Source organism: Scyliorhinus torazame, chromosome 21 (genome assembly GCF_047496885.1).
Source record: "Scyliorhinus torazame isolate Kashiwa2021f chromosome 21, sScyTor2.1, whole genome shotgun sequence".
Lineage (NCBI taxonomy): Eukaryota > Metazoa > Chordata > Chondrichthyes > Carcharhiniformes > Scyliorhinidae > Scyliorhinus > Scyliorhinus torazame.
In genome coordinates, this window is record NC_092727.1 from 117176335 (window position 1) to 117197318 (window position 20984).

At 43.3% G+C, this 20984-nt stretch overlaps 1 protein-coding gene across 3 annotated transcripts in view; it reads right to left on the bottom strand.

The window, feature by feature from the left end:
- Positions 1 to 790: 790 nt before the first annotated feature.
- Positions 791 to 20984, bottom strand: part of casc3 (casc3 exon junction complex subunit) — a 40063-nt gene continuing 19869 nt past the window's right edge. For 2 of the 3 annotated variants that reach the window (XM_072487364.1, XM_072487362.1), the window contains 9 exons: positions 17424 to 17575; positions 14232 to 14408; positions 10284 to 10990; positions 9075 to 9136; positions 7784 to 7985; positions 7068 to 7166; positions 6491 to 6696; positions 3961 to 4123; positions 791 to 2765 (listed from right to left, as the gene is read on the bottom strand). In XM_072487364.1, the coding sequence (XP_072343465.1) occupies positions 2752 to 2765; positions 3961 to 4123; positions 6491 to 6696; positions 7068 to 7166; positions 7784 to 7985; positions 9075 to 9136; positions 10284 to 10990; positions 14232 to 14408; positions 17424 to 17575 (1782 nt within the window). In that variant the 3' untranslated portion in view covers positions 791 to 2751. The remainder of the gene's footprint in view (positions 2766 to 3960; positions 4124 to 6490; positions 6697 to 7067; positions 7167 to 7783; positions 7986 to 9074; positions 9137 to 10283; positions 10991 to 14231; positions 14409 to 17423; positions 17576 to 20984) is intronic. The other variant, XM_072487363.1, reaches the window with a different exon arrangement.

Sequence of the window (20984 nt, forward strand, 5' to 3'; positions counted from 1 at the left end):
TAATCGAATTGAATTGAGGAATAGACTTGAGGCTGAATGACCTACTCCTGCTTCTGTATTCCAAGCATTGGTAGACTATTCCACAGTGGGCCCCATTATAGCAGAGCCAGATTCTGTTTTGACCTGACAGCCATGTACTGCACTTCCAGCAGAGGGCACTGGATGGCCACTGGAAGTGGCTAGCTTTACAGATTGTGGTTTGGCTCTTGGTCAATTGCTGCCACGGATACCAACTGGTTTAGAAGTAGGCAGGAGACTGGACGCGCGATCTAGTGTGCATTGCTCACCACTAGTCGGTGCCTTTTCCCACCTCGGCATTTGCAAAGCTAATGGAATCAGCATGTTACGTTAAGACTTGTGTGACTGCTCAGCAGCAGTGCTCAGCATTTGGTAAGTTCCTGGTCTCAGAAATGACACGTTTAAATTGGAGCGCGTGGACAGAGAATAATCGGCAGCCACGTTACCCTAAGGTACTGTTACAGCTATAATTACAGCAAATTACTGCGGACAGCTGGAAATTTGAAATAAAAACTCAGCCAGTCTGGCAAATCTGTGAAGGGACGTTTCAGTCGAATAAAGTCATATTGACTCAAAAGGCCAACTCTGTTTCTCGCTCCTCAGATGCTGCCAGGTCTGCTGAGCTTTTCCAGCACTTTGTTTTCATATGTACTTTTATTGCTGGCTGAAGAGCCCGGACTGGGGGTGGGAGCAGGGGTGGGGGATTGGCAGTATTTATTAAAACAAAACAAAGCTGGGAATACAAGCACAAAATTGACCCATGAAACCGGACTATGGTAAAACAAGTATCAGTGCAAGAACTTTTTTTCCCACACTTTATTAAACCGTGTCCACCAAATGGCAACAAAAATATTGATTACAAATCTCCATTTCTAAGAAGATTAAAAACTAGCCATCACAGTGTTCTGGGGTCTAGATTAGTCACACAACTGATATGTGAAATTTACAAATACAATCTTTTTAAGGCAAAAAATACTAAAAAAAAATTAATTACATTTAAATGCAACATTTTGAAAGTGTTTACACTCTGCAATATTTGACATATTTCTTTTAAACTAGAAAATGTCTGTTATAAAGGAATAATTACACACTTATTAGTCAGCCTTTAACATATAAACAACCTGTCTTAAAGCAGTCTAACAGGTACAGGCTAGACAGACCCCAGGGGTAGCAGACACATTAATCCAGGTTAACAGCATCAATGTTCAGGTCTGTAAACAACAAAGAAACAAACAGGCCTGTGGCCTGGTATATGTGGTGATACAATACCAATTTTATCCTCTGCAGCCCTCTTGGGAAGCAATGGCATGTAGCAGAATGGATAATGTAACACTACAATTCACTACTCATAATCCCCAATTGCTCACTAAACTCACATCAATAATTTTTACAGTCTTGACCTTAAAAAGCAGGTTGAAAAATTGTTGCCCAATGAAACGTTGAACACCTGGACCTGGCTTGCCTTTCTCTGCAATGTTACTTCTGCTCGCGTTTCTATTTACTGTATCAATGGTCACATTGCCACAAACCAACAAATCAAGGATATCCCCAAGTAAAGTGCTCTTATACAGCATTAATGCTTAATATGGTTGCGTTGGTGCACAAGAGATGCAATCACATGGTCATGTCGGCTCTATCCTATACAGCGAATGCGGAATGCATTATTTATAGAACAGATCAAGATTTCAGGTTGGTATAGTAATTACAATTGGGATAAAAAGCCATCCATCCCCCATTAGCGGCAGATGGTATTAAACCGAAACACAATCCGATTTGAAGTAGCATAAGCCAACTGCACGTCAACTTGCACCCACCTCACATTCTCCCGCATGAGAAAGCGTTTCTTTCAAACGTTAACACAACGCAATAGAAAATCTAATTCAATGGAGGCAACAGGATTTTGATTACCAATTACTTTTCAAAGCAAAAGGATGACTGACCGAGGTACACTTGTAAAAAGATGGCAGGGTTACCTTGGCTCCTGACTTGGGTGGAGGGGAGGAATTTATTTAAAAAAATAAAGAACAGGATTACGCAAAACAAAGCTTTTACCAAATTAATACTCTACACACAGGAGCACCTTAAAAGCCAGGCTGAAACCTAGGCTGTATGCACATTGTTTATGGCTACATCTTTCCCCTCTCCCTGTTAAAGACAAAATCAGTTAACTGTTTGACCATGCACTGGGCTGAAGACATTTTTGGATCATATATTGATAAGTGTGTATTATGCGATACAGAAAGTCAAGACCAGAGCAGGCTGACCCACAAATCAGTCAATATTAATCAACATCAAGGTTCAGTGGTTAGGAGATTATTGCTGTACTTTTTTTTGGAACTAAGTCACACTTGATCACACAGGACTCGTATTCAAAATCAGGCCCTTGTGGAATCGACTGCTGGTTTACTGCAATGTTACCATTCACACCATTAATGGAAAGCGGCACCAAGAACCTATACTCATAAACAGGTGCAAGAAAAGTGCCAAGGAGTCAGATGTGCTCATTGCTCTGCTTTGTCAAGGACCGGCATGTCCTGCAGCCAGAGTTAAATGATGGCCGTGAACATTAGCAACGTCAGCAACACTGCCGAGCCAGTAGGACGCCCATCAATGCCAACAGAGGACTCTGATTAGCAGTCAAATTCTGTCCACTTCTACATGGATTATTTTCCTTTCAAATTCATAGAGAAAGACTTCTCCCATCGTTAAGCTTCATTCCTTTCTTTCAGCTTTTCACTTCGGCTGTCCTGAAAAATAAATTGGAAAACTTCAAATCTCAACGAACTGGAATCACAAATTATTTTATAAAAGTTAAATAAATGCCACAATGGTATTTTTTATTAAATTTTAATGAAAGGCATTTGATTACTTTAAACATGAATATTCTGGTGTAATACAGTTAACCTCACGATCTTTGGGTTAGGGAGAAACAAAATCATCTTGAGCTTCTGATGCTGTTCACTGTCCAGTGACCTTTACTGGAAACAACATGTGCATCTCAGGTTAGGATATGTGAACTAGATTGTGTTGTCCTCCACAGTGAATCTGCCTGGCAAAGGCCACTGTTAAGGTTCATAATTGAAGAACGGCTACTTTGGTGAGCTACCTAAGAGAGCTTCAGTCATCTGTGGGGCTATATTTCAATAACTATCAACACATTTGGGATAGCTTACATGGCAAGTGTTTGATATCCGATTTTCCACCCAAGTTATCAGGAACTACAGCAAGAGTTAACCAGGCTCCTTGTCACGTGAAAGGAACAGTGGAGGATGAAGGAAAGCAGGTTACTCACTGCGAGGGCATGAGAGAAAAACTTCATGCCTGAAGTTCACATGCAGGCACATGGGTAACCTGGCCAAATTTCCTACTTTTCAATCCACACAAAGGACAAGCAGAGTGTCCTCACTGGCTGGTATTAAAAGGACAACGGGAGAACTTCCGAGACAATATATCTCAGTACCATATCAAATGGTGCATTGATACATTGAGTCATAAGGAAGCCTTGCTGGAGCTGTGCCTTAAAATATACTGCCACTTAAACTCTTAGTACATAAATCCTTTAAGAAAAACACAAAATCGTTAGCATACATTATAAATGATAGAGATATGTAAACTAAGTGAAAGAGAGAGACAGAAGAGAGGGTTGGAGAAAGAGATGGAGGGAGAGGGACAGTGGAAGAGAAAGAAAAGACTAACCACCTAGTTGAAGAACAGTACAGGTAGCTTGGGAGGGCACAGCAGAGGGAACAAAATGAAAAGTGAAAGAATGAATCCTTGGCAGGAGTGGGGGGAGCAATTGATGAAGAGAACTTAAAAGGAAACATTCTAAGGAGAGAGAGAGAAACATTAACATTAGACATCAGTAGAGATTAGTGATACATGGATTATACAATTTATCTTTACATCAACATGGTATTTTGCAGCTTCAGATGGGTGTTGTACCTAAGCTGCACGGAAACCAGATGACGGATGTATCAAGTACCTCAGGTGGCGGTGGTTTAACAGTAACAGGCTGCGATTGTCTCCGTGGAGGTGATGGTTTAGGCAGGACCTGTTGCTGTACAGTGTTGTAGTACGTGACTCCACCAAAGACCTGAGACTGGGCCTGACCACACATAACAAATAGTTAATATTTCTGTAATTCCTTATTTCGAATGTCAAACAGGATGTGCAACAAACATGAAATATTTTCTGCGGTGCTTTCCTCAGTGGGTTACCATTTTTGTGGTGGGTGAATTAATGCATAATCACAGTTTACAAAGTACAATAAAATCTTCAAATGCGGAGAACAAATAAATACAAAGGCAACTTTGGTTAGTATAATGAATTGCACCAACTAAGCTACTTTTTCACAAGCAGGAAGTGTGTGCAGAAGATGAGAAAGCTTTGGTGACCTAATTTTTACTGTTGTGGTACAGACAAATTAGGAGTAGGCCCTTGAACCTGCTCCGTCATTCACGGCTGATTTTGATTCGGGCCTGATCTCCTTTCCTTTCTACCCTCTATACCCTATGACACCCTTATCAATTAAGAATTTAAAAAATATTTAATGATTATAATATGACTTATTGGTCTCTGGAGAAGAGAGTACCACATACTCTCAACCCTCAGAGAAAAGAATTCTCCTAAATCTCAAAACAATCTCCGAATCTCGGTTTTTAAGCGCCTAGGATGAATTCCATTAGGAGCAAAGAAGAGCAAAGACAAAGAAAAGTACTGCATAGGAACAGGCCCTTCGGCCCTCCAGCCTGTGCCGACCATGCTGCCCGTCTAAACTAAAATCTTCTACACTTCCGAGGTCCGTATCCCTCTATTCCCATCCTATTCATGTATTTGTCAAGATGCCCTTTCAATGTCACTATCATCCCTGCTTCCACCACCTCCTCCGGCAGTGAGTTCCAGGCACCCACTACCCTGTGTAAAAACACTTGCCTCGTACATCTCCACTAAACCTTGCCTCTCGCACCTTAAACCTATGCCCCCTAGTAATTGACCCCTCTACCCTGGGAAAAAGCCCCTGACTATCCACTCTGTCTATGCCCCTCTATCAGGTCACCCCTCAACCTCCGTCATTCCAGTGAGAGCAAACCAAATTTATTCAACTGCTCCTCATAGCTAATGCCCTCCATACCAAGCAACATCCTGGTAAATCTCTTCTGCACCCTCTCTAAAGCCTCCACATCCTTCTGGTAGTGTGGCGACCAGAATTGAACACTATACTCCAAGTGTGGCCTAACTAAGGTTCAATACAGCTGCAACATGACTTGCCAATTCTTATACTCAATGCCCCGGCCAATGAAGGCAAGCATGCCGTATGCCTTTTTGACTACCTTCTCCACCTGTGTTGCCCCTTTCAGTGACCAGTGGACCTGTACACCTAGATCTCTCCGACTGTCAAAACTCTTGAGGGTTCTACCATTCACTGTATATTCCCTACCTGCATTAGACCTTCCAAAATGCATTACCTCACATTCAGATTAAACTCCATCTGCCATCTCTCCGCCCATCTAAATCCTGCTGTACCTGGGAACTTGTCCGCCTTTAATTCTAATAATTTTCTCAGTACCCTTTTCCCCAGTGATTGTAATTGTTTTTAGTACCCCCTTCCCTTTCACCTTTTGATGCATACTTATTTCTGGGATGTTATTTGTATCCTCACAGTGAAAAAAAATGCAAAATGTCTGTTCAATTGATTTGCCATTTCCTATATTCCATTATTAATTCCCCAGGCTCACCCTGTAGAGGACCGACATTCATCTTACATACTCTTTGCCTTTTTAAATACATGTAGAAACTCTTGCTACCGATAGCTTTCCCACACACTCTCTCCCTCATTCTTTCCTGTTTTTTATATTCTGTCCAATCTTCTAACCTGCCACTAATCTTGGCGGAACGCAACTTCTTTTCTTTCAATTTGACACCTTTTGTAACTTCTTCAGTTAACCACGGATGGTGCCTCCTTCCCCTAGAGTCCTTCTTTCTCACTGGAATGTATCTTCGCAGAGTGTTACAAAATATCTCCTTAAAAGTCAGCCACTGCATCTCTATTGACTTCTGCTGCAATCCAATTTCCCACGTGGGAGAGTAAATGTATTTTGAGGCATTAGTCCAGTTTTTAAAAAAACATTTGCATTTGTACAGCCCCATCTTAACAGGATGCCACAAAACGGATTTAATCCAGTGATTTTCTTTTTTGATGTGCAGTCACTTAAGAATAGTGGTAACTGTGCCATTTACTTACAATCCAGAGTCTGATTTGCTCTCCACCCTCTTGAAGATACTTAAGTTTGCAGTAAAATTGCAGTCAATGCTTAAAATGAAGGTAGTAAATATATTTTTTAAGTTGCTGTTGTTCCAAATGCGTATTCAGATTTTTGCCCCCATGGTAAAACTTTCCACATTGATAAATCTAAGGATATGTTCTGATCTATAAACTCCTACGTACCAACCGTTTCCCTGCCGGCACCCTCACCTGTGTGGTTGGATAAATGTGAGGTGGGAGGGCCCCAGTTGTGTATGGATAACTGGGATTTCCATAGTTCATCATTCCTGGCGTGAAGAAGGGAGGGGGCAGCACCTGAGGAGGGGGTGGTTGTCCAGTTGGCATTTGGACTTGTGGAGCGTAGAGACCAGGGTTGGTTAGGTGGCCAGGCGACTGATGGTGATTAAAACCTGGAACTGATAACAATTGGCAGTTAGCCAGAGGAATAAACTGACGGTAATTCACAAAGACTCCAAGGAATGATCCATAAACATGGTTACAAAAATAAAGCTATGGGATGGGATGCCATGAGAAGTTTTTTTTTTTTTTTTTAAACACAAAGAGCAATAACAAATTAACAGATACAAAGATCCAAAAGAAAGATTTTTAGAAATTGCTAAATGAAGAAAATATTCGGCTGTTAATGGCGAGACACTTTAAATAGTCAAACGTGAATCCAACCAGATAGTCTATCTTGATGAGTCTTCAATTGAGATTTTCTTTTTCCCTACCAAGTGCATCTGAATGCTAGTCAATCTCTCATTCTTGTTTCAAAAGAGTAATGTACCTGGGTGAGGAAGGTGTATATCTGGCTGGACAATCATGCCTTGGGGTGGTAGAGGAGTTGGACTTTCATTGTGGGTATATATTGGTCCTTGAAATTGTACTGCAAACAAAATCCACAGTTTAGATTATGCAGACAGGTCACAGCACTGCGAGCAGGGCACTGAAAAACTGCTTAAAAGGCACTTACTCATTCACAATAAATTACTATACGGATACTTTTTCCAGAAATATTGCATTAACTTAACATATCAATCCTTCAGAATGCTCTTTTCATGTTCACGGCTAGTTAAACAATAATCGTGAGCAAAATAATCATCTTCAACTTATTTTACTGAATATCTCCCAAGAAAACTCTGCAAATGGTTCCGTTTATACTGACTGCCCTTCAGTTCCTCTGCTGCTTGATGTATTATGAATCATTGCGAAACACACAATCTTTTTTCGGAAGATTTCTTTTTAAATCCATTAGCAAAGTACTCTCGGACTAACTGCAAATCTTACATCTTTCTGTAATATTAGGTTCGAGGAGAAATCCATCTAAAAACTGGATTTTTATTGCTCCCATGTTATTGCGAGTCAAATTATGAAGTCCGAAAGAAATCTTACTAGAATAATCTCAGTTGGTATTTTGTCATCCCAACATTCTAAACTAATATTAAACTGGGTTTCCCATTTGTAGGCCAGGTCATAGACAAAATTAGAAAGAAATCCTTTTACGTGGATCGTAATAATGTCCTTCCATGAGGCTGATGTGCATTGGTGCAGGGGCTGGAGCTGGTGCTGGTCCCAGGGCTGGTGCCGGTGCAGGTGGAGGGGGAGGAGGAGGAGGAGGAGGTGGTGGTGGTGGTGGTGGAGGTGCCTCAGGGACTGGCCGCTGCCGTTGAGATGAGTAACGCTTTGCCCGTCTTCCTTGGTTACCCTGTAACACATTCAACCATTTTAAGTCAAATACAAGGAATTCAACAGTGGGTGTGTAAGCTGCATTGCCGTACTCCATCAAACAAATCATGGCGCCACTTCCTCACTTTTTCCACTCGTAACAATCTGTTTTTTCCCTTTCCCAATACCATCCTCTCAGAAACACTACATTATTCATTACGAATATCACCTTGCTTATTTAGCTGCTAGCACACCTTGGTCTTACAAGTGCTTTGGTGCTTTTCCAAAATAGTAATGCTTCAAACAATTACACATAGCAGCAATGATTAAATATCTCTCAAGTCATGGGGCCTAGGTTAAAATTATATGTCTACAGTTTATTAAATTGCCACATCTTGTACTTTTACTTACTCGTTCACAGGATGTGGGCCAGCCCTTGAGAAGGTGGTGAGCTGCCTTCTTGAATCGTTGCAGTCCATGTGGCGCAGGTTTTTTAAAATTCTGCCACGGGGTGTGGGTGTTGCTGGCAAAGCCAGCATTTGTTGCACATCCCTAATTGCCCTTGAACGGAGGGCTGTTCAGAGTCAACCACAATGCTGTGGAGTTGGAGTCACATGTGGGCCAGACCAAGTAAGGATGGCGGTTTTCCTTCTCCAAAGGGCATTACTGAAGCAGATGGGATTTTACAACAATAGATGATAATCAAGGTCACCTAGATTCCAGATTTAAATTCCACCAGCTGCCATGGTGGGATTTGAACTCATCTCCCCAGAGCAATTGCCTCCAGATTACTAGTCCAGCCATATTACCACTTCACCGTCATGTCCCACAGGTAGACCCACAGTGTTATTAGGGAGGGAGATGCAGGATTTTGATCCATCTAGAATACTTCTAAAGATTTTATCTGCCACCTGATCCACCAACAATCGCTGCTCATATAAATGTCAGTCTGTCATTTTTTAAAAAACTTCAGCAACTAGCTTCCAGGAAAACGTGTTTGAAAAATAATACAGGTCGAATACCAACAGTCATAATGATTTTATACATAGCCATTCAACCATCGTGTCACAACTGAATTACTTACAGTCTAAAAATTACACTAATTGAAGGCAAATTCTGCTCAGCTTACCATTTCTTCCACCCGGGTATACTGGGCAGGAGCAGCACCAATGTGTAATGAATTAGGAATTCCTGGAAGAAACACAGCCATCAATTCCTACCTATCATACGGTGCTGAATGACTATTTATCAATTAGTAATATTTTCAGCAGCATCATTTTACTTGAATGAACAGCATTTAAAGAAAGTGGTGTCACCATCAGCATTCTAGAAAAATAACAGAACTTGGAACTAATAATTCGAGAGACCAGTTGCCAATTGCACTTTCTCTCCCTGTGCTCACTTTCAATAAGTTTTGAATTCTTGCTGCACTGGCACAATTTTGGCAAAATTACACTATTCTGATGTCGATAGCAGGGTTTAAAATCACTGTATCCCACAAGATCTGGTGGAGTGAGCATTTCCCCAACATAACAATAAAAAAAATTATATATCCTGGCTGCTGCTTCAGATCACATTCTCTAAATCAGATGACCTGTGGGAACTAAAGGAGGCTTTTCCATATTTATTTAAAATATTGTGTTTAAGTGCCTATCCTTAAATACACTATAATAAACATTTTTCCATGCTAACCAAGGCAGGTGTCAGACTAATGGAGGTGGCTTTTGCTTTCATTCCTTAGCAAGAACAAAACTGATCTATGATCACTTGAGCGTTGAGTCATTTTGCTCTCACCCTATGCTTTAAAGAGCCTCTACATCCCTTAATATAGCACTATTCCTCAACATGGGACAGTGGATGCTCCCCTGTTGATGAGTACTTGATCGCTTGTTGGTAATGTTAACATTTATCATATTGCCTTGCTGTGCACAAATTAGCATCTGCGGCTCCTATATTGCAACAGTGAGAGCACTTCAAAGGCTGTAAAGGATCTCAGGATGCCGCAAGGGTGTTTTTGAAGACAGTGTATGGAGAAGGATTTTGAAGAGGGGGTAAGAGCTGGGAAATGGTAAAGCACTCAGAAGATGAAACCATGCCAGGGGAGTGAGGCGATGGGACCTAGACGAAAGAGTCAACCCAAAACCCTGGCCATTATATCATTATATGGGACATCCATAATTTTCCCACCTTCAAAAAAAAAAATCACGCCTCAAGAATAAGCAGTTTTTTAAAAAAGTGTTAACTCCTCTCCCTTATGAAGAACACTCATGATTGTAACGTTATGATGCTGGTGCAAGCTATTCCAAAATGGTCAAGTGAAAAATCGAGCACAACTTACCGCGGAGTTCTCGTGGTTGCACATACTGCGGTGGATTACTCGGTGTCCAGTCTTTCCCTGATAAATTAATCTGGGTCATCTCACTCTCTAGCCCAGTCAGATTGGAGTCTACAGGTGGAGTCTCCCAGGATCCAGCCTTTGGTACAGGCGGAGGGACAGACTGAACAGGAATCTGCTGAGCTGGAGCCACCAAACCTGGTACAGAACCGTCCTCCGCTGCCAGTGGCTTTCCTACCTCCGTGACCTTGTTCCTGGTCCTACGAATACGAGAATAGGATTTCTTTTCTATCATCTTTTCCTGTACCTGTGGCACAGTCTCAGCAGGGAGTGACTGATTTTGTAGGGGGGCATCCTCTCGTGCCACACCATTGTTCTTCACTGACCGTACGTTGTCTGTCACGATCACACTCTCCCTCAAATGACTCTGTTCAACATTCTTCACATCCACTTTACTTTCGCTGGTAGGTAACTCTTCTGAAGAGTGATAATTTTGTGAATTATTTACTTCAGCCTGTTTCATGTTATTACGGTCTTCATCATAAGCATCATTTCTGGAGTAACTCTTTGCTGGAGATCTCCGCTCAGGGCCTCCCATTCTTCGGTTAAAAGTTCTTGCAGAAGGAACACTACTGCCAAGTTTTCGCATGTAAGGCCTTGGTGGTGGTTCATCCATCCAGTCAGGGTCTCGATTTGGAGGACTTCTAAATCTTTTAAAAAGAAACAGAATTGTATATCGATGGTTCAAGGTGACAACAAGTTAATGTTTAAGACAAGGATGCCCACTGTCCCCGCTGCTGTGCGCTCTAGCGATCGAACCATTAGCAATTGCTCTCAGAGCAGCAAAAAGCTGGAGGGGGATCCAAAGGGGCGGCAGAGAGCACAGAGTCTCACTCTATGCAGGTGACCTGCTCCTCTACATTTCGGATCCACAGAGCAGCATGGACGGAATCATCGCGCTCCTGAAAGAGTTTGGCGCCTTCTCGGGCTACAAACTCAACATGAGCAAAAGCGAGATCTTCCCGGTGCACCCTTAAGGAGGGGGGGGCAGCACTAACGGGACTGCCGTTTAAACAAGCCCGACACAAATTCCGCTACGTGGGGATCCAAATAGCCCATGACTGGAAAGAGATCCACAAATGGAACCTCACCACTCTGACAGAGGAAGTAAAAAAGGACTTGCAAAGATGGAACACACTCCCACTCTCCCTCGCGTGGAGAGTCCAGACAATCAAAATGAACATGCTGTCCAGAAACCTCTTCCTACTTAGATCCATCCCGATCTACATCCCCAAAATGTCGGACAAAGCTCCCATCTGCAACAACCATCGGTTTGCACCAGCGCTGACTGACGGCACCTTTAAAAAGTGGGGACAGGACGGAGGGACAGTGACAGTCAGGGACCTATACACGGAAGGCAGGGTCACAACAATGGACAAACTGACAGAGAAATTCCAGCTAGCCAGGGGGAACGAGCTATGGTACCTGCAACTCAAAATCTTCCTACGAAAGAAGACAAGGATGTATCCACAACCGCCACGACAGACATTACTGGAAGAGTTACTGGACGCCAGCATCCTAGATAAAGGGAACTGTAGCGACATGTGTGACCGACTGGTAGAAAGGGCCGACACCATACTGGACGCAACAAGAAAGAAATGGGAGGAGGATCTGGGGACTGAAATAGGGTGGGGACTCTGAAGCGAAGCACTGCATAAGGTCAACTCCACCTCCACATGCGCAAGGCTCAGCCTGACGCAATTAAAAGTGGTACATGGAGCCCACTTAACAAGAACTCGTATGAGTAGGTTCTTCCCGGAGGTGGAGGATAGATGTGAACAGTGCCAAGGAGGCCCGGCCAAACATGCCCACATGTTCTGGTCTTGCCCCAGACTTGCAAGGTACACGACAGCCTTCTTCGAGGCAATGTCCAAAGTGGTGGGGATGAGGGTGGAGCCATGCCCGAAAGTGGCGGTCTTCGGGGTATCAGACCAGCCAGATCTATTCCTGGGGAGGAGGGCGGATGCCCTTGCCTTTGCCTCCCTGATCACCCGCCGTAGAATCCTGTTCGGCTGGTGGTCAGCAGCACCACCCAAAGCTGCAGACTGGCTGTCCGACCTCTCAGAATCTCTCCAAATGGAGAAAATCAAATTTGTCATCCGAGGGTCAGACGACGGCTTCCACAGAACGTGGGAGCCATTCACCCAATTGTTCCGGGACCTGCTCGTGGCCAACGAACAAGCAGAAGAATAGCCAGGTAGCCAAGAATCAGGGGAAAGTAGCCGAGGCTGGGAGGGATGGATAGACCGGGAGGGGGGTTGCAGCTAAGCCTAAGCGAAATGAAAGGCGAACCACAGGAGAAGGGGAGGGGTAGAAGAGGGAGGAGACAGGGAACAATAGAGGGGAACCAGTGAGGTGGGGGCCAAGGGAATGACAGCCGGGAGGAGGGCACGGGAAACAATAACAAACTTGGCATCTACAGGAGCAGAGAACAAGGAAAATCCGGGCAAAAGACAGGACGAACGGCTGAAGCGGAGGTGATCACGAGAAGACAACGGCAGCGATAACTGTCCAGTAGAAGCAAGCGACAACGACAACACCAACACCAGATCCATTAGTGTATTGCCCTCTGCAGTTGTTCTGTATTTGTTTCCCCGGCGCCCAAATGTATATGCACCCACCCAGTTCCCCCCCCCACAAAGATGCCTACTTATGTGCTAAAAACAATACTGCCAATTGTACAGAGCTGCTGTTGTCGAGCTAGCACATAATACCCTACCAGTTATTTTATTCTAACTTTTTTGTTGTTGTTGTTTGTTTTGATTTTTGTGCATGTTCCCTTCTCTTCTAACGTATTCTATTTTGTGTACTTAACGGTAAATATACTTTATTCAAAAACCCAACAAAAAACATTTATTTAAAAAAAAGTTAATGTTTAAGTTATGTACGCTACTACCAATTGAAGGCAGGCTTGTTCTCCCCAATCCACACTGGTCACTGATGAAGAAAAAACATCCAAGTGTTTATATCTATAATGATAAAGCCTTGGATATGTGTAGCATGCAAGGGTCATACTTGCTTCTGTTCACGCCACTTTTGACATGTTGAGGACTGCCTCTTGCCTCTACTTGCTTCTTACTCAGTCTCCTTTCTTGGGCTCCAAGGTAGGCGGTGCAGTTGGTTACTTATCCATGAGAAATTCTCAGTCCATCCCCAACAAAGATGAAAAACTGGGCACCCAGCTGAAGATTTTGCTGTCTTGGAGATCTGCATTCCCAAGCAATTTCTATTCTCAAATTCTTCTAAACCAGAAATTATCCTCTGCCTTCTGCTGATTTGCACTTCCACCGTTCGCCTGTTTCTGCATCCGAGGCAGACGGGATTTCTCAGCTGCCTCAGAATCAGCAACCTGCCCATCTCCCCATTACCAGCTTTCAGACATTCGGGAATCCACCACCCAGTGTTGCCAGGATGTGGGAATTGCTTCTCACATTGCCCCAGCCCAGGAACAAATGCTGACGGACTCCAATGCTTCTTTCTGATGCTACCAAAGCCCAGGTATCTCACCTCATCAGAGACCGAGTCCAGGAACTCCCAAAAGTCACCCCAGCCAAACCAGTTTCTCTCAAACTTACTAAACAAGAGATCTCCCACCCATAATTGCAGTACTTTCAAGCCATCCAAAGCCTCTATGAACTTCACATTGATGCAACCCCCAACAACCCATCCCATATTATAGTTTCAGGCTGAGAAAGGAGGGATAGGGCTAGAAGAGTAAGGGGGAGGCAATAAGAGAATGGCAGTTGAGGGGAGAAGAAAGTATATTTGTAAATGTACATTAATTAAAATCGATGCACTTTGAGAAAAAGAAATGCGAGGGATTAAAGTTGCACAGTACTTTTCATTCCATCAATGCACTGAAAACTCAATGATTCCTGAAATGTTTCAAACCTTGGCTTTCTTATCCTTCGCGGCCTTATTTCATCAGGATTTCGGTCTGATCGAATGTCATAACCATACAGGGAAATAAGTTCATCTCGGGACTTAGGTCCTTGTTCATCTTCTTGGAACTTATCATGCACCCATCGCCCTTCATCTTTCCAAAGCTTCCGCTGGCGGACTTTGGGTCTGTAAACAGGAGAATAAAGCTCAACACTGACCACTTCAGAACCAATCAGGGTTTTCACAACCACATCAGTTAATATCGAACCACAAACAGACCAGCATGAATAAACATTGAAAACACACAGATCTTTTGTACATCATCATCTGCACCCGTGGAATGAACACACTACAGGATTCAATCTTAAATTTCACAGCTGTGGCAGGCATTTCTGGCTATCAAATAGTGAACTAAATGCAATATGTGGGAAAAACACAGGGTCACTACTGCCAAAATGAAAAGCAAATGTTTTTAACTACGCGAAGTGCACAGAGGCAACCCACTGCCATAAGCTTGGGTCTGCTTTGGAATGTAAATAACAGTGGATCTATTAGGCCTTGTGCCAACCTTAAAGTATCAAAGAGAGAGAGGCGGGGAAAGAGAGAGAGAGAGAGAGAGAGAGAGAGAGAGAGACGTGTCTGGTTTTCTATTTTGTTTCTGCGCTTTTCTTATTAAAATGTAGTCACTGGCACAATAAATGATACTGTCGGTGCAAATATCTTGATTTATTGAAATGTGCCAATTTTCCAATTAAAAGTATGCGTGATAAATCAATTACCCTGGATAATAGCCATGTTATGTTTGAGCAGCATGTGGGACAGTGGTTAGCACTGCTGCCTCACAGCTCCAGGGACCCAGGTTCAATTCCGGACTCGGGTGGCTGTCTGTGGGGAGTTTGCACATTCGCCCCGTGTCTGTGTGGGTGTTCCGGTTTCTTCCCACAGTCCTCCCAATATTATTATGACTGATTTGATCGTCCTCAACTCCACTTGCCTGTTTTATCCCCATAGCCCTAGATTCCTTTACTGATTGAAAATCTTTCTATCTCAGTCTTGCACATACTTAACGACCCAGTCTCGACAGCTCTCTGCGGTAAATAATTCCCCAGATTCACTATTCTCCAAGAACTAATTCTCCTCACCTCCTAATTCTCCTTATCTCAGTCTTAAATGAGGGCAGCACGGTGGGACAGTGGGTTAGCCCTGATGCCTCATGGCGCCGAGGTCCCAGGTTCAATCCCGGCTCTGGGTCACTGACTGTGTGGAGTTTGCACATTCTCCCCTTTGTTTGCGTAGGTTTCGCCCCCACAACCCAAAGATGTGCAGGAGAAGGTGGATTGACCATGCTAAATTGCCTCTTAATTGGAAAAAATGAATTGGGTATTCTAAATTTGTAAAGAAAAGAAAAAAATCTTAGTCTTAAATGGGCAACCTCTTTCTCTGAGATTAAGCCCTCTGGTCCTAGACTCTCCCACAAGGGGAAACAACCTCTCAGCATCTACCCTGTCAAGCAACCTGAGAATCCTATATGTCTATATTTTTATGAATAGATACAAGAAAATACTTTAAAAATTAAAACTAAAACTTGTGGCTCAGTGAGTAGCACTAACATGTGCATTAGTTTTAAGGTGCTGAGAGGCATCTGTTGGTGTGGTCATCAATTAACTAATATTACAGGGCTTGGATAATTGTTTATGTTGCCATCTAAATATATATCAACCAGAATTTAGAATATTCCTGCATGCCCATCATTCCCGAGCACTGAAATGGCCCAAGTCATAAATTACATATTCTAACTGTAACATTGGTACATTTTTCTTCTTCATGACCTCTCTGCAGCCTTTGACATGGCCAACTATATCATCCTCCTCTGGTAACTAGCCTGTGGTTTACACTTCATTGGAATTGCCATTGTTTTCTCCATTCTTCACTCGCAGAGCATCTTTCATCAATGGGTTTTCTTCCTGTCCATTACCTGTGGGACCTATTCTTGGCCCCTTTCTCATCTTTATACTGCCCACTGGCATCACCCAAAGGCATGGGGCTAGTTCTTCTATGCATTCCCTGACGATATTCAACTCAACCCTTCTGCGGCATGAAAGACGCCACTCTTCATTTGACATCTAGCATAGGATGAGCTCCAATTTCCTCCCAAAAACGGTGAAAAAAGCAACCCCATCATCTATGGCTCCCATCACAAGCTGTTGAGCCATAACACAGGCTCCAGACCCATCCTCAAGCATCATATCAGTTTGAACCAGATTGTTTGCAAACTCATTATTCTATTTAATTCCAGCTGAATTTCTGAACCCATATCCCCTTCATTATAGATTGTTGATGTGCAGCTTTGTGACTTCACCTACCTCCATCCAGTTGCTCCTGAAGCTCCCATTCATGCCATGGTCATCTCCAGAACCAGCTACAGAATTCTAATGCCCTCTTGGACGGCCTCCCATAGTCCATGCTCCACTAAACAGTAACTCTTCCAATACTTTGCTACCCAAATCAAGGCCCACACCAAATCCTGCTCAAACAATATGACTGTTCATGTTGACCTCCACTGGCTCATGGTCCACTAACCCCTCAATTTCAATTCTCATGTTTAATAATTCCTTGTAGAATTCCTTCATTAGCTTCCTCCCCTGCCCCACGCCCCCAGGACATGCTGTTCCTGGCCTCATGTATCCCTCCCTATACGTCGGCTCACCATTTGCAACAGGTCCCCAACTGCCCAACAATCCCCAAATTTCTCCTTAAAACCCATCTTTTGATTAAGCTTCTAGACTAAACAGCTAATATCTGCATCTTTTGTTTGGTGCTAATTATTAACCAATTATCCCTCTATAACCTTGGGAAGTTTTTTGTTAACCATAAGGTACTGTATAAATACATGCAGTCATTAGCTATTCTGCATATCAGGAATTTTATGGGAAATACCTTATTCAATATCAATTCTCTGTTTAGTATGTACTTACTGGAAGACGCATAGCTAAATTATTAAACTTGCCTTCTCCAAAAAGAGGCAAGAAGATCTTACAGTTTTAGTTACAGGGGGTAATGCACTCTCCTCATGAATGCCCCCTCTCCCAAAGTGATTTGGTTACCTGAACATTACCACAATAATTTAAGATTCCTAATTTTTCCAGAACATGTAAAGCTCAGGCTTAAACTTCACAAGCAGGAACATTATCCATTACAAACCTCACTTCCTCGGGTTCAGTATGCCCTCGGAGATCATGTTCAAAGAAGAGTCCTTTCCGTGGGATGTAGGCAGGGTTTTTTCGATCCTCATCATCGTCCAATTGCCGCCTGTTCTTTTTACCTATTTTATTTTCAACAGGTTCTGTACTTTCCTGCACGAAAAAAGGAGAAAGGTAAAAGGACTTGACACGAAAGCAACAGGAATTAAGCAACTTTCAACTATACTGATTTTTAAAAGGCTATAACCGCAACCAGTTTCTGTAACTTGGCCAAATGGTGTCACTCTTGAGTATGCTGCCAGTGGACCCAAGGAAAGGGAATTCATTGAATGTTTACAGGAGGGCTTTTTGGAACAGCTTGTGATGGAGCCTACGAGGGAACAGGCCATTCTGGACTTAGTGTTATGTAATGAGCCAGACTTGATTAAAGATCTCAAAGTAAGGGAACACTTAGGAGGCAGTGATCATAATATGGTCGAATTCAATGTCCAATTTGAAAGAAAGAAGGTAGAATCAGATGTAAAGGTGTTACAGTTAAATAAAGGTAACTACAGGGGCATGAGGGAGCAACTGGTGAAATTCAACTGAGAGCAGAGCCTAGTGGGAAAGACAGTAGAACAGAAATGGCAGGAGTTTCTGGGAGTAATTGAGGACACAGTACGGAGGTTCATCCCAAAGAAAAGAAAAGTTATCAGAGGGGGGATTAGGCAGCCATGGCTGACAAAGGAAGTTAGGGAATGCATCAAAGCAAAAGAGAAAGCCTATAATGTGGCAAAAGAGTAGTGGGAAGTCAGAAGATTGGGAAGGCTACAAAAACAAACAGAGGATAACAAAGAGAGAAAGAAGGAAAGAGAGGATCAAATATGAAGGTAGGCTAGCCAGTAACATTAGGAATGATAGTAAAAGTTTCTTTAAATACATTAAAAACAAACGGGAGGCAAAAGTAGACAATGGGCCGCTCCAAAATGACGCTGGTAATCTGGTGATGGGAGACAAGGAAATAGCTGAGGAACTAAATAAGCACTTTGCGTCAGTCTTCACAGTAGAAGACATGAGTAATATCCCAACAATTCAGGAAAGTCAGGGGGCAGAGTTGAATATGGTAGCCATCACAAAGGAGAAAGTGCTAGAGAAACTAAGAGGTCTTAAAATTGATACTTCTCCAGGCCCAGATGGGCTATATCCTAGAGTTCTAAAGGAGATAGCTGAAGAAATAGTGGAGGCGTTAGTTATGATCTTTCAAAAGTCACTGGAGTCAGGGAAAGTCCCAGAAGATTGGAAAATCGCTGTTGTAACCCCCCTGTTCAAGAAGGGAACAAGGAAAAAGATGGAAAATTATAGGCCAATTAGTCTAACCTCGGTTGTTGGCAAGATTCTAGAATCCATTGTTTAGGATGAGATTTCTAAATTCTTGGAAGTGCAGGGTCGGATTAGGACAAGTCAGCATGGATTTAGTAAGGGGAGGTCGTGCCTGACAAACCTGTTAGAGTTCTTTGAAGAGATAACAAATAGGTTAGACCAAGGAGAGCCAATGGATGTTATCTATCTTGACTTCCAAAAGGCCTTTGATAAGGTGCCTCACGGGAGACTGCTGAGTAAAATAAGGGCCCATGGTATTCGAGGCAAGGTACTAACATGGACTGACGATTGGCTGTCAGGCAGAAGGCAGAGAGTTGAGATAAAAGGTTCATTTTCGGAATGGCAACCGGTGACGAGTGGTGTCCCGCAGGGTTCAGTATTGGGGCCACAGCTGTTCTCTTTATATATTAACGATCTAGATGACGGGACTGGGGGCATTCTGGCTAAATTTGCCGATGATACAAAGATAGGTGGAGGGGCAGGTAGTATGGAGGAGGTGGGGAGGCTGCAGAAAGATTTAGACAGTTTAGGAGAGTGGTCCAAGAAATGGCTGATGAAATTCAACGTGGGCAAGTGCGAGGTCTTGCACTTTGGAAAAAAGAATAGAGGCATGGACTATTTTCTAAACGGTGACAAAATTCATAATGCTGAAGTGCAAAGGGACTTGGGAGTCCTAGTCCAGGATTCTCTAAAGGTAAACTTGCAGGTTGAGTCCGTAATTAAGAAAGCAAATGCAATGTTGTCATTTATCTCAAGAGGCTTGGAATATAAAGCCTCGATAGCCTTGTGGATAGCACAATTGCTTCACAGCTCCAGGGTCCCAGGTTCGATTCCAGCTTGGGTCACTGTCTGTGCGGAGTCTGCACATCCTCCCCGTGTGTGCGTGGGTTTCCTCCGGGTGCTCCGGTTTCCTCCCACAGTCCAAAGATGTGCAGGTTAGGTGGATTGGCCATAATAAATTGCCCTTAGTGTCCAAAATTGCCCTTAGTGTTGGGTAGGGTTACTGGGTTATGGGGATAGGGTGGTGGTGTTGACCTTGGGTAGGGTGCTCTTTCCAAGAGCCGGTGCAGACTCGATGGGCCGAATGGCCTCTTTCTGCACTGTAAATTCTATGAAAATAAATAAAAGCAGGGATGTACTTCTGAAGCTTTATAAAGCATTAGTTAGGCCCCATTTAGAATACTGTGAGCAATTTTGGGCCCCACACCTCAGGAAGGACATACTGGCACTGGAGCGGGTCCAGTGGAGATTCACACGGATGATCCCAGGAATGGTAGGCCTAACATACGATGAACGTCTGAGGATCCTGGGATTATATTCATTGGAGTTTAGGAGGTTGAGGGGAGATCTAATAGAAACTTACAAGATAATGAATGGCTTAGATAGGGTGGACGTAGGGAAGTTGTTTCCATTAGCAGGGGAGACTAGGACCCGGGGGCACAGCCTTAGAATAAAAGGGAGTCACTTTAGAACAGAGATGAGGAGAAATTTCTTCAGCCAGAGAGTGGTGGGTCTGTGGAATTCATTGCCACAGAGGGCGGTGGAGGCCGGGACGTTGAGTGTCTTTAAGACAGAAGTTGATAAATTCTTGATTTCTCAAGGAAGCAAGGGCTATGGAGAGAGAGCGGGTAAATGGAGTTGAAATCAGCCATGATTGAATGGTGGAGTGGACTCGATGGGCCGAATGGCCTTACTTCCACTCCTATGTCTTATGGACTTTTATTGGCCCCAATGTATTCTTAAAAATCTCATTAAAATTCCTTCTTTCCTGAAGCCATTGATCTCTTGTTGCAGATAATAGTCCCACAGATAGCTTACACTTTGTGTAAAGTTTGACAATGTGTACCCGCTGGCTACGCTAACGCAAGCGTCATAGTCCAGCCTAATGCTGTCCCTAGTGTGATGCTCTTTCACAAATACACTTCCACCAGCAGTCAATGGATACAGATGAAAAGCAGGATGCCTGGCCAATTTTCTCCTCAACTCAGAGGCTCTTGAGCTCAATTGTAGCACTCTACGTGAGCTTAGTACAGCCCGGCACTGTACCTGGGGTCTTCCTGAACCTATTGAGAAAGAATTTATCCCAGAATCTTGGCCGACATTACTCGCTCAAAGCCACCAAAAATGGATTAACTGGAAAAATGTCCTCTGCATTTGCCTGCATAGCAAGTCATGATAGTGCAAAATAATGCCCTAGCTGTGA